General features: G+C 36.7%; 1 protein-coding gene across 3 annotated transcripts in view; it reads right to left on the minus strand.

The window, feature by feature from the left end:
• The window catches only part of LOC107726243 (CUGBP Elav-like family member 3), a 33314-nt gene extending 21344 nt beyond the window's left edge, over positions 1–11970 (minus strand). For all 3 annotated transcript variants that reach the window (XM_016535767.1, XM_016535766.1, XM_016535765.1), the window contains exons 1-3: positions 11735–11970; positions 10611–10845; positions 6152–6234 (exon numbers count right to left, since the gene is read on the minus strand). In XM_016535767.1, the coding sequence (XP_016391253.1) occupies positions 6152–6234; positions 10611–10755 (228 nt within the window). In that variant the 5' untranslated portion in view covers positions 10756–10845; positions 11735–11970. The remainder of the gene's footprint in view (positions 1–6151; positions 6235–10610; positions 10846–11734) is intronic.
• Between the last annotated feature and the right edge of the window lie 1656 nt (positions 11971–13626).

Consider the following 13626-nt stretch of genomic DNA (forward strand, 5'->3'; position numbering starts at 1 on the left):
TGTGACTTTCTCATCACCACCTGCATTTGGTGGTTATCAGTGTATTACAAAGGTACAAAACAGATTTCAGTACTTCAATAGGTTGTTATATTAACATTATATCAGTTAATGAAATTACGGTATTTAACTGTAAATTTTAGTTAAAACCGTAAAACCTAAAACGTCGCTACCGTATTTTTTACGGTAAAATTCCGGCAACCACCGCTGCCATTTTTTTACCGTAAATTTTACATAATTTTTTTACAGTGTAGTATGAGCACTAGTAATAGTGATGGTTGATTTTTCCCTTGCCTAAGATGTATTGGTGGAGGGGTACAGTAATTCTTCACTTTATGTCCTTGAGCAATCAATCAATATGATTAAGCAATAAGCAACCAAAACACACACTCTTCTAGGCGAAATAGTAAACGATTATTTAATAAAGCATATCTACACATCCACTCAGCCGAATCCTCAGGCTCCTCATCATAACCCTGCTAGATGAGGGTTTCATTTAAACATATCTGTAGGGTTTATATTAAGTCTCTCTCACACATAAATAGATTTTCATGCACTCACTCACTCACACACACACACACACACACACACTCCTGTACAGTTTACAAAACACACACAATAAGATGCAAATGCTCTGTAAATCTCAACCCTGCAGTCATTCTGGATCTGGATTTTTCATGGATTATGGTGTATTAAATCTGAGGATTATCAACAAATTGCATTTTTCACCCTCCATCCCCAGGCAACATGGAGTCATCAGACCGACCCTCCTCACTGTGTGTGTGTGTGTGTGTGTGTGTGATGCTATTTTTATATTTTGTTTTCATGCTGGATTACAATATAAAACACACACACACAAACAATCATGGGGTGTTTACAACACAAACATACACAATATGATTGGTCACACTTTATTTTAAGGTGCAATTCTCACTATTAACTAACTATTAACTATGACTTTTGCCTCAATAAACTCCTAATTTGCTGCTTATTAATAGTTAGTAAGGTAGTTGTTAAATGTAGGTATTGGATTAGGGATGTAGAATATGCAGAATAAACACTAATAAACAGGCAATATGCTAATAACAGGAATACTAACAAGCAACTATTTAATAGTGAGAATTGGTCCCTATACTAAAGTGTTACCATATGATTTTTCTTTCTCTCCCAAATATTTCCATTCCACATTCACTTGTTGCATCATTCATGTTCCCATAGCAACCTTCCATCTCCTCTCTTAGCAATGATCCCCCGATGGTTAGTGTGAGTGTGTGTTACTAATACTGATACGAAAATGTGCTGCACTGTCTGTGTCGCTGTGATATTCTGGTCTATAGATACCTGTGAAAGAAAAAAAACAGTAACCTAAAACATCTAAGTTAGCTAGTCAATATTATGTAATATCACTGAATAACCTAAATAGATTAATTTATACCAACAAAACTAAATTTGTGTTTTCATTGAGTGTGATGCGTAAATTTGACAGAATCATAACAGCACAGCTCTCCTCAACAAACCTCATGATCTGATATCTGACCTGTATTAATAATCTCATAACCCCCCTCTGATAGCATCACTGTATCATGACTCAATGATGATGTTTATGTATTAGAATGACTGCACATTCAGACACACAGTCCTAAAAGAGCTGCTATTGTTCAGATCCTCACTAACAAGTACAGCCGATTTCACAGAAGCAAGAAATAGCCACAAACGCTTGTGTAGCTCTGCGGGTCACATCATCAGTGCATGCTGACAGCTGTATTTCTCTCATTAAGGCAAAGGTTTATTTCCCATCCTCCCACAGCCCTATTCATCTCTTCATTCATCACATCTCAATCCCTTTATCCTTCAGAGAAGAGAGAAAATTACTATCAATTAGGATTGAGAAAAAACGAGATCTTAAACATAAAGCTGATTGCAATTTAACTAACATTTTCACGGAGCTTTCAAAATGTGTAATTGTAGCAGAAGAGTTCGTCTGTTTGGGGTCAGTACGGTTTTTTTAGCGTTAAAGAAGTCTCTTCTGCTCATCAAGGCTGCATTTATTTGACCAAAAAAATCAATGAATACAAGTAAATACAAATAAACTGTAATTTATTCCTGTGATCAAAGCTGTATTTTCAGCATCATTACTGCAGTCTTCAGTGTCACATGATCTTCAGAAATCATTCTAATATGCTGATTTGCTGCTCAAGAAACATGTCTGATTATTATCAATGTTGAAAACAGTCGTGCTGCACAATATCTTTGTGGAAACTGTGATACATTTTATTTTTCAGGATTCACAGATGAATAGAAAGTTCAAAAGAACAGCATTTATTTAAAACAGAAATCTTCTGTGACATTATAAATGTCTTTACTGGCACTTTTGATCAATTGAATCCATCCTTGCTGAATAAAAGTATTAATTTATTTCAAAATTCTTACAGAACCCAAACAGCTGTATATACATATGCACAGTCTGGATGCATGATATGCTGATTAATTGTCTATGTAAACCTTTGGCTATTGTTTCACATCTTTCAGTTTTTCAGCATCTTGCGGCATGAAAGCACCATGTCAACCCTAATGTAAAAAAAATACTAAAATGTATTTGAAATACATTTATTTTTTGCTAAGTATACTACAAATATATTTAGATATGTATGTGCTTAATAAAAATACCCTGCATTTGTACTGGTACACTGTAAAAAAAATTCCGTTAAATTTACGGTAAAAAAACGGCAGCTGTGGTTGCCGGAATTTTACCGTAAAAAATACGGTAGCGACGTTTTAGGTTTTAACTTAAATTTACAGTTAAATATCGTAATTTCATTAACTGATATAATGTTAATATACCAACCTATTGAAGTACTGAAATCTGTTTTGTACATTTGTAATACGCTGATAATCACCAAATGCAGGCGGTGATGAGAAAGTCACATGATGAACCAAAGCCCATCACAAGCAGCTTTTAAATACTAACATATATAGAAGGTGCACAGTGTCATTCACACAAACACTAAACACCATCATGATAACACACATGAAACTGAAATCATGCAATAAACATTCAGTAAAATGCTACAGCAGTTAACAACATTAGGTGTAACATGCAACCCTAAAATACAAAACTGATAAGAAAAAACTAAGAAGAAACATAGTTATTTCAACAAAAAAACATCAAATTTGAAATGTAACTCAGGGAATTCTGGGAATGTCAATTTACGGTTATTCACTGTAAATTATACAGTCTTTTCCACTTCCAAAAACGGTATACTATCGTAAAATTAATGTCCAATACATGTAACGTCCAATAAAGTTTTTCACCGTATATAGCAGGGGAATTTACCGTTAACCATTTAACAGGTTTTTACTGTAGCATTTTTACAGTCTTTTACCGTTAAATTCACTATCATTTTTTACAGTGTATGGTTAAAGTCTGCTAAATTGGAACAACTAATTTTGTGCCTAATGCACTTTACTTGTGTGGAAGTAGTACTGAGGTCCAACTAAATACTTAAGTTTATTTGATTGTGCTAAAGTGGAACTATTGTGAGTATACTTCAGGAACAATTTAAAACACATTTCAGGCATAATATTAAGAAATGTGCAATGTGCAATAAAGAAATACTTCAAAGAAAGTTAATTATAATTTTATATCAATAGATCTTAAGTGATATGTTAATTGTGTTAATGGATTTGAAGTATACTTAGCATGAAATAAATGTATTTTAAATAAATTATGGCATAGTTGTTGTTTTTTTGGTTTTTTTACAACTTTGATCGTCTTGTGCACTCAATTTTCTAACAACACTGAATGAACAGGGCTAGATTGATCGCTATTTATCTGTCTTTTTATTCCAAACTCTAGTTTTGTACTACTTAATTGTATATATCTCAGTGCTCCTCACTGCTCAATCAGAATTCACTACACACCCATCCAAAACTCTGCGGCGTGACTCCTGTTTGACCTCTAGAAATCCTCTTGGCTTTGCTCTGGACTCCAGCAGCTGCTGCCATTGGATTCATGTCACTGTTTCTGTGTGCTGTTACAGCAGAGCCTCTGCTCCACCCCTTCACTACCCACAATCCATTACAGTCCATTATCAGACAGTATATGTCCCAGAACGGCCACTGCCAGCGCCGATATGAGCCTCCTCATCTCTGCACTCCAAGAGACACTGCCTGAGTGTATATGCCGTGAAAATAACTATATCATTCAAATGTAAATTAATTTTAGGGCTGGGTAGTGCATGCAAGTTGTTTTCTATAAGCAGTATGTGTGTGTGTGTGTGCTCAATTTCAGATGAAAAGCATTGTGTGCTTAATGGCTACTAATTACATTTAGACTAATGTGTTTGTGATTTATGTCCTTACTACCCCCACCGTGACACGAGTCCCCATGAGTCTGTGTGTATTCAGGTTTAAGTCCCCACCAGAATAGAAAAACAGGTACACACGCACACACACACACACTTATCTATCCCAATGGGGGCCTTCCATAGACGTCTATTGTTCTTATAGGCAGCTCGTCATCAACAATTGTAAAATTGTAAAAATAACAATTGTATGCAAACTACAGTTTAGTTAAATAGGTACACACACCATAATTCATGCAGGAACTTTCTACTATCTCTAAATGATCATAAATGGATGCTGATTTGCTAACTCGTGCAACATTTGTGACTGTCGAGGCCCGTTCACACTGAGGACATACAACAATAAATATAACTACACTTTCACAGCAAATTTTTTTTTTCGCGCTGAAGAATGATAAAAACATTGACAGGCAATCAGAATCCACCGACTTTGAAGAGCTTGAGCATTTATGACAGAACTGCAGCGCACTTATAATAAACATAATGTTATCGTCCATTTATGTAGAAGCAAATATGTGGATGCTAATATTATTGTTATAGTTATCATTACAGTTATCGTGTGTTGGTGCGGATGCAAATATAGTTGTCGTTATAGATATCATCCATTGGTGTGGACGCTAATATAGATATCATTATAGTCATTGTAATAGTTATCATTTGTTATCTAGTTATCATTATAGTTATTGTTCTTGGTGTGAACAGGACGTTACTCCTAAAACGTACACAAAGAGCATGTAATGTAGCAGTGATGTATATAACAGCAGAACTGCACTCAGAGAGAGCTGCTGTGTTATCATCACTACTGCTGACCAACTACTAAACATCCCACACATGTCCTGTTGTGGAGAACACACACACACACACACACACACACACACTCACACACAGACTCACACACACACACACACACTCTGAGTTACACCACAGAAGCATTACAGAGTGAACTGCTCATAATAGCACTTCCCAAAGGACAGCGAGGCCACGACACACACAAACAAACACACTTATCACTAACATGACGCTTCAACATTTCCTCAGAAGAAAGAGGGGGATGAAAGGGACACAGAAAGAGAGAGAGATGAAAGGAAAAGCTGCAAGCAGTATAATGTCTGTCTTTGGCTGCCCTCAGTTAATGCCCATTGTCTTGTTGTCTTTCTCTGCTGAAATTAAACCAGTGTTTGTGCTTCAGTGATGCACAGAAAGGGCCATCTGTCACCCTCAACCAGGGGATGCCTGTATTCCAATATAACATCTAATAAACATCACCTTTGAGCATAGAATAGGACAGAAATGAAGACAAAAAAAATTTTGAAATACAAAAGGAAAAGATCAAAACGGGGGACAGAGAGTGTCAGAGAAGCAGAAGGAGGCAGAGAAGATTGTCGGAGTGATCTTCAGCTAAAGGTCAGCCTGGTGTCACGTTGCTAATAGGATTAATTACTGCATTTGCACCCCACCAACCCTCCATCCCCCTGTCATCACTCTCCAGTCCCGCTCTGTGACAAACAGCCGCTCCACATTTCTGAGAGCCTGCAGCTTGAAAAGGTGTGTGGAATACTCCAAGTAATCTCTGCGGATGCATACCGCTCGCCACACCAGTGGAGTAATCCAGATGGACACACACTCTCTGAGCTGAGCCCGGTCTGGATGTGTGTACAGGACACACACACACACACACACACACACACAGACAGAGAGATGGCAGGATATGAAAGGGGATAAAACAGTGTGAGACCCCTGTCATGCCCTCCACACATACATACACACACACACACACAGAAAGGACTCACCCCTGGCAGGGTTTTCTGTTCATGAAGAGCACTTTGTGCTTTAATGGCTGACTCCCGTGCACAATACGTCAGAAAGGCACATCCTAAGACAGAAAGACACACTATTAGTATTCATTGACAGTTTGTACAGTATTTGCAATGTTTTTTTCTTATATAAATACAAATAATTTTAATTGATGCAAAATTATTATTATCAGTCATATGTAGTAATTACCTACATTTTAAATTGAAATTCACTTTTTGAATCAATGTTTTTTTCCTGTACTTCATATAGATTATATGCAGCATGATTACACATGATGAGTGACAGAAATGTAATTTCACACTCATTACATTTTGTCAGTGGGGCTTCTGGGATAGCTCACCCTGAACTCACACACACACACACACACACACACACACACACACACAGACACACACACACACACACACACACACATACACACACACACACACACACACACAAAGCTACAAAAAATCATGTGTGTTTGAGTCAGTGTTATTTTAGTATCATTGATATACTTGTGTTTGTTAATATTTTGAATTTGATTTTATTTATATATTTTCTGTTTTCATTTTCATTTTAGTTTAAGTTTTAGTAATTTTGTTGTGTGTTTTTGTCATTTTTAAACATGTTATCCAGTTAACAAACGCTTTAATTAGTTTTAATTTAGTTTGAGTTATTTTAGTACTTCAACTTAAACTAAACAAAAATGAGAAATGTTGCCTTGGTGCCTAGCTGAAATAAAATATGTTTATAATTTTTTTTTCCATATCAGTTTATGTTTGTTTTATTTCAAGTAAAGGAATTGTTTTTAAATGTTTTTATTTTTAGTAAACGATAATAACCCGGGTTTGAGCTGGTATGCTGGTTAGTAAGATGCTAGTGTTACACAAGGGAGCAATTTGGGATTATATTAGCCTGTTCATTGACATAAAGGAATAATCATCGAAAACTGAAAACGCTGTTATCATTCACTCACCCTCATGCTCCTCCAAACACATGACTTTACATTTTCCAAGGATCACAAAAGAGGAATTTTTGAAGAATATCCCAGCTACTCTTTTCCATATAATGAAAGTCAATGGGGACCAGTGTGTTAAGATACAAAATAACAAAACAAGAATCACGGCACCATATCAGCAGTCCATACAACTTGTGTGCTACCAGCATTCTTCAGAATATCTTCTTTTATGTTCCACAGAAGAAAGAAAGTCATACGGGTTCGGAACAACATGAAGGAGAGTAAATAATGACAGAATTTTCATTTTTGAATGAAGTCACCCTTGAAGTCATTATTCACTAGAAAAGGGTGGAATACACTACATGGATTTTGCACAGATTTTTTGCCCCGATTTATAATCTGGACAAGCTGAAACTAGTTGGCGAAAGTCAGAGCCAGTCTGCAGATTTGAGTTGACAGATTTCATAGAAAATCACGTCTCAGAATTTTTTAGCTTCAGACTATAATTCCATCCACTCAGAGCACACTGTAAAAAAATGAGTGTAATTTTAACTGTAAAATATTGTAAAAACGCTACGGAAAAAAACTGTTAATAGGTTAACAGTAAGTTCCCGTACTATATACAGGGAAAAACTGTAAAAGATCCAACCAGCCATTTCATGTAATTTTACAATAAAATGCTGTTAACTGTACAATTTTTAGAATTAAAAAAAGAACAAATCAACGTATAATTTACAGTAAAAAAACGGTAAACTGATATTCCCAGAATTCCATGCGTGACACTCCACATTTGATAGTATTTTGTTTAAATAACCATGTTTCTTAATACTGTTGTCATGTTTGTTATCAGTTATGTACATGTGGGTTTATGTTACATCTTCTGTTGTTTAATGAATGTTTATGGCATTATTTTAGTGACGTGTGTTACCATGAAGGTGTTTAGTGTTTGCGTGAATGACTCTGTGCACCTTCTATATATTAGTATATACTTCAGCTTGTGGAAAAGCTACTTGTGATGGACTGATTCTTCATATTGCTGTCTCTTTTACCACCTGCATTATTATGGTGGTTGTCAATTTATGTTAAAGATACAAAACAGATTTTAGTAGCAGTGTGCATTGTTGAATTTACTAGATTACGCTCAAATTTTCTTGTTTGTAATTTACAGTTTTATACTGTAAAATTTACAGTTTGTTCTGTAAATGTTTTTACACGGCATATCATTAATTTCTCATATTTATATTCATATTGTTTTAATTTGTCAGTCATCTCCAAGCAATAAGTTTGTGCGCGAGTTTATTGCGTTCTGAACAACTAGAAAGTCTGGTGGAGTGTGATCCTCAGTCGTTTAGTGTATGATGGACAGTTTTTCCTCTGTAACTATTTACAAAGTTGGCAAGTGTCTGATGTCGTGTTTTAAAATCTGTTCAGATTTTAAAAGTCGTGTGATGTATCCCAGCCCTAATTTCTTGAAAACTGACCAACACGACTTACTACCACTGTTTGTTTTTTTTTTGACCAAATTTCATTAACATCTCATGCCGGGTTGCGTTTCCCAAAAGCATCGTTAGCTAACAATGGTCGTTAGTTCCATTGAACTCTATTGGTAACGACAGAATTTACGACCATAGAACGCACCACCGGGTGGTAACAGATTGTGCTGGATTTTATATTTCAAATTTATTATGACTTTTATTTTGATATTCATTTTGGGCTGTGAACTGAATTTCCTCCTTGTCTCCCCCTGGCTTCCTGTTTTAAGAGGAAATAGGCCATATTAGTTTAGTGTTCAGTGCAAGGTGCTCCATGCGGTTCCTAACACCCAAGTCCATCTTACCTTTCACAGCCCACTGAGATGTAATGTCTGCAAGTAATTGTTTGATCACGATGTGAGCTTGTAATTTGTATTTTGAGTATGTTATAATTGTGTAAAATTATGTTAGTATAATACCAGTTGATTTATGCTTCAGCATGTTTGGCATTTTCTGCTCATTTCCAAAGTGTTTATCTGTGTTGTTCTATAACTTTATTGTTAATTAATGTATTTGATGTTGGTTTTCCTGTTTACCTTGTGAAATTTATGTTTGTGTATTTTCTTTTCTTTGTAGTTTCACACTTGTCATGCTTAAACTTCAAAAACCGAGTCTTTGTCTTCATGGAGTTTATAGTGAAAGTGTTGGATAGCTGGATTATTGTTAAACATCCAGTGAAGCCAGTGCCATTGATTACATGTAATCTGGATTATGTAATCAGATTCCAAAAATTAAGTACTTGTAATTAGAGTATAATACATTTTAAAATCAGTAAATTATTCCTAATTTGATTTGCCCTAATTCTCTCTCTTAAATTTTAATTTCTAAAATTCTACCGCTTTTATATATTTGGAAAGTTTTCCAGCTTTTCATCAACTCACAAACCCCCTGTAGTTCATTCATGAATCCCTGGCATAATGCAATGTTAAAATCATGATGTTGACAAATAATGGAATATATTTTAGGTCAAAAGTAATCAAAAAGCACAGTAGTCATAATATGTGTAATCCAACAGATTACATTTTAAACTATAATTTCCGTCATGTAATTTATAATCAGTAACAATCTACAATTTGTAAGTAATCTACCCAGCACTGTTCAACATCAAACCCATTTAATGGCTGATTTGAAAGCCACAGTGAAGATTTTAACTTCTTACTCATCATATGACTTCAGAGGACTACAGTGCATGAGTCATGATGATGACCACTTCTTGACTTGCCTTAATAGGAAAGGATATAGACTGGGCACTTTTTCCAAAATACGCAATTTTATTCAAAATTTCACCTTCTGTGTTCCACAAAAGAAATAAATTCATACGGATTTGAGAGTGAGTAAATGATGCCATATTTTTCATGCACGGATGAAATATTCCCTTAAGGTCTTTCTTCTTTAATCACCCCAGTGACCTTAAACCACTGAGAAATCCACATGATTAAATCCCGGTCAAGCCCCCGAACAGGGTTTATTCAACCCTGAACGACACAAGCGCAAGCAAACACCCAAAACAGAGTTAAACTGCAGAGTGGAAACCTAATACTCGACCTCATGGCACAGAAAGCAAACGAAGTTCATGAAGACGACAACAGAGAGAGCTTTCCTGGTGTATATATAATGTCCTTTTTATAGTAACACCGAACTCATGCTGTGCATTGTCATGCTTGAAGCTCCTGCAGGCGTGTGCTGCTGCTGCCACTGTCCTCTACACACACACCCAGCCCATGACAAAAAATCACACTCGCATACTATAAGAAAATGCACTGTATGCCTCTGTATGTGGGTGATAAACACTTCAGAAGCTAGAATGAGTAACATTCAGTGTAGCGTGAGCATGCACATGAACACTGCTGTGAGAGGGTTAAATGGCACTGTTTATTTAAATGCACTCTTCACTTGCGAGTCGTGACAGAGAAACGCTCAGCCCCATCCCCTCCTGAAGCGTGAACTCATGCGTCTCCTTACCTTTGTGCACGCCTGTGTACTTGTCCTTGATCACAGTCAGCTCGTAGATCTTGCCGAACTGCTCAAAGATGGGCTTGAGGTCCTTCTCCTCCAGATTGCGCGGGATCTGCCCGATGAAGAGTTTGATGGCGTCGGGCTCCTTCATTGGGTCGAGGATGTGGAGAATGTCAGAGCTCTGAGGTCGGGATGAGATGAACGTGCGGAGAGAGAGAGAGGATGGAGGTGTGGACGTTGCCTGCGGAGGCGGGGTGTGATCAAAACAATGAATGAATGAATGGATCTTCAATTTAAGCACCATTTTAGAGGCTTTTATGTCATATAAAAACTTACTGTAAAGTATTATTCTATGGTATGCATTATCTATCATGAAATGACAACAAACAATACTTTTTATTTATATAGCTAGTCATCTCGGTTAATACTCTATTTATTTATACACTAATTGTTTTTAATGTTAATATGGATATATACAAATGAATATTAACCAAGATGAATAAATGCTATTGGGTATTGTGCATTCATGTTTATTATTGTAACCAGTTAATATATTGTTAAGAGTTACCAATACTGGTGGTACTGTAAAACACTAAGTAAATATACTGTATGTGTAGTTTTTATCCCCCAAAATCAGACTCATTAAAATGACCTCATTGGTGTGACCTATGTTGATTCATATCTGACTTCAATAAAACCAATTAGGTTACAAGACAGTGCATCTTTCCTTACTTTAATATGGTTCTTCCTGTATTAAAAAGAGGCATAGTCGACCGAATATTTTATAAATAAATAAATGCACACAAAATTGTGCATTATAACTCTGAATTCTGACGAGAAACAATCAAACAAAAGCTCGTGCGTTTGCATGTAATTACAGCGATTATCATGAATGCACTAAAACAATTATGGCATCTTCACGCGTTCAATAGAACAAAGACCGATATGATTCCCAGAATAATACGCAGATCAATATGAATAAACACGCGCGTATCGCCTAGAATGAACGAGCGCATCCTTTGTTTCGGCGGCGGAGGCTCTGAAGCTCTTTGTCCGTCTCCGTTAACGCATAACGGTCCACGTTCACACGAGAGGAAAACACCCACTTCTGAAGACTGAAAACAGCTCACCTACAGGGCCGACTTTATCCTCGCAATCTTCGGGTGGCTCCTCTATAGATCCGTGCTGCGTCTTCAGGGGTCCTCGCGCTCGCTGTCACTCACTGCATCTTTAACCTCTCTCGTAAAATCACAGTTTCGCCCAATTTCTCTCTTGTCATTAGTATACATATATTGTGTTGTAAGCTCTAAAATAATGCACTTGAAATATTCTTTCACAACACATGTGTTATTGGTTGTGTTTGCTCCTTTCCTCATCTCCAATTAACGCTTGAGATGTGACGTCACGCCGGTGTCTCCCTCTCACGAGCGCTTGTCAAGCTCGCGATGTAACGGGCAGGGAACGTCTGCAACTTACAGCTCTCTTAAAACAACACAGACTCTCACATGTCATTCAATATGATTAGAAAAGATCAGTTAAAGCACAAGTTGTGCATGATTTATCAATGCAGTACAGGGATGGCGCTGTTATGCAAAGGCACATTTACAGTAGCACACTCTGAATGACTTGTAGCTTCCGTGGATACTGAAACACTGATTGAAAACGCTGTAACATACTTATAGTAGGTTATACATAAAAATAATACTTACTTTTCAGACCCCCTTTTTTGTTTAAATTCGTAAATGCAAGCCCCTTAAAGGGACAGTTCACCCAAAAATAAAAAATGTTCTGTTAATTTACTCACCCTAAGGCCATCCAAGATGTAGGTGACTGTTTTGTTTCCCGCCCCCAGTAGAACAGTAAAGATGATTTTTAGCTGGTCCTTGGTGATTCATAAAATGCAAGTCAGTGGCTACCTGCACATTGAGAGTCAAAAAAAGCATAAAGAGGCAAGACAAAATTAATAACCGTGTATATATAACGATATATTGAGGTCTTATGAAGAGAAACGATCGGTCTGTGCAAGAAAATGAACATTATTTACAACATTATTGCCTGTAATAGAGGAGCCTCAGGCAAACGTTCTGCTGGATCGTGAATGAATCATTATTTTGAACCGGTTCTTTTTAGCGAACTGAATGAATCAGTTCACCAAATCAGATTGAACCGTCTGAAACAGTTCGAGCAGCACAGGACACAGATATACAAGTTACTCAATCAAAACTCACTTACGGACGCCTGACAGTCACTCCGACTCAAAATGAGCCAAAATACCGGCGTATCTGATCCTATGATGAATGAACTGATTCAGTGCTGAGGAAACAGTTCGACTCGGACCGAAGACTGATGAGCCGCTGATGTGCGCATGCGTGAACCAAGCACTTGAACGAAGGGGCCAAATGAAAGGTGAGCTGATGAAAACTAGTTTATTCACTTTATATGCTTTAGACATGTAAAACATTCACGTTTCACATAATTATTGGGTGCTTTAATAATAGGCCTATAATTGCGTAAAAACTACGCTACGTCATTGCATGACTACGTAAACAAACTGGTGATTACAGGTAATAATGTTATAAATAATGTTCGGTTTCTTGCACAGATGGATCATTTTGCTTCATACAGTCTCAATATGTCTTCAGGAGCCACGGGTATTAATTTTGTCTTGCCTGTTCGTGCTTTTTTTTGACTCTCAAGTGCCGGTAGACACTGACTTGTATTTTATAAATCACCAAGGACCTCGGTTTCAGCTAAAAAAATCTTCTTTACTGTTCGACTGAGAAAAAAAAGTCACCTACATCTTGGATGGCCTGTGGGTGAGTAAATTAAAGGGGTCATATGATGCGATTTCAAGTTTTCCTTTCTCTTTGGAGTGTTACAAGCTGATTGTACATAGATAAGATCCCTGAAGTTGCAAAGACTAAAGTCTCAAAACCAAAGAGATATTCTTTATCAAAGTTGGCATATAGGACCTACAATAATGTACAGTATTTGAAAAATAATGTGTTTTTTGAACATTAAA

This window comes from Sinocyclocheilus rhinocerous, unplaced genomic scaffold (genome assembly GCF_001515625.1).
Source record: "Sinocyclocheilus rhinocerous isolate Xijiao unplaced genomic scaffold, SAMN03320098_v1.1 scaffold216, whole genome shotgun sequence".
In the NCBI taxonomy this organism is placed as follows: domain Eukaryota; kingdom Metazoa; phylum Chordata; class Actinopteri; order Cypriniformes; family Cyprinidae; genus Sinocyclocheilus; species Sinocyclocheilus rhinocerous.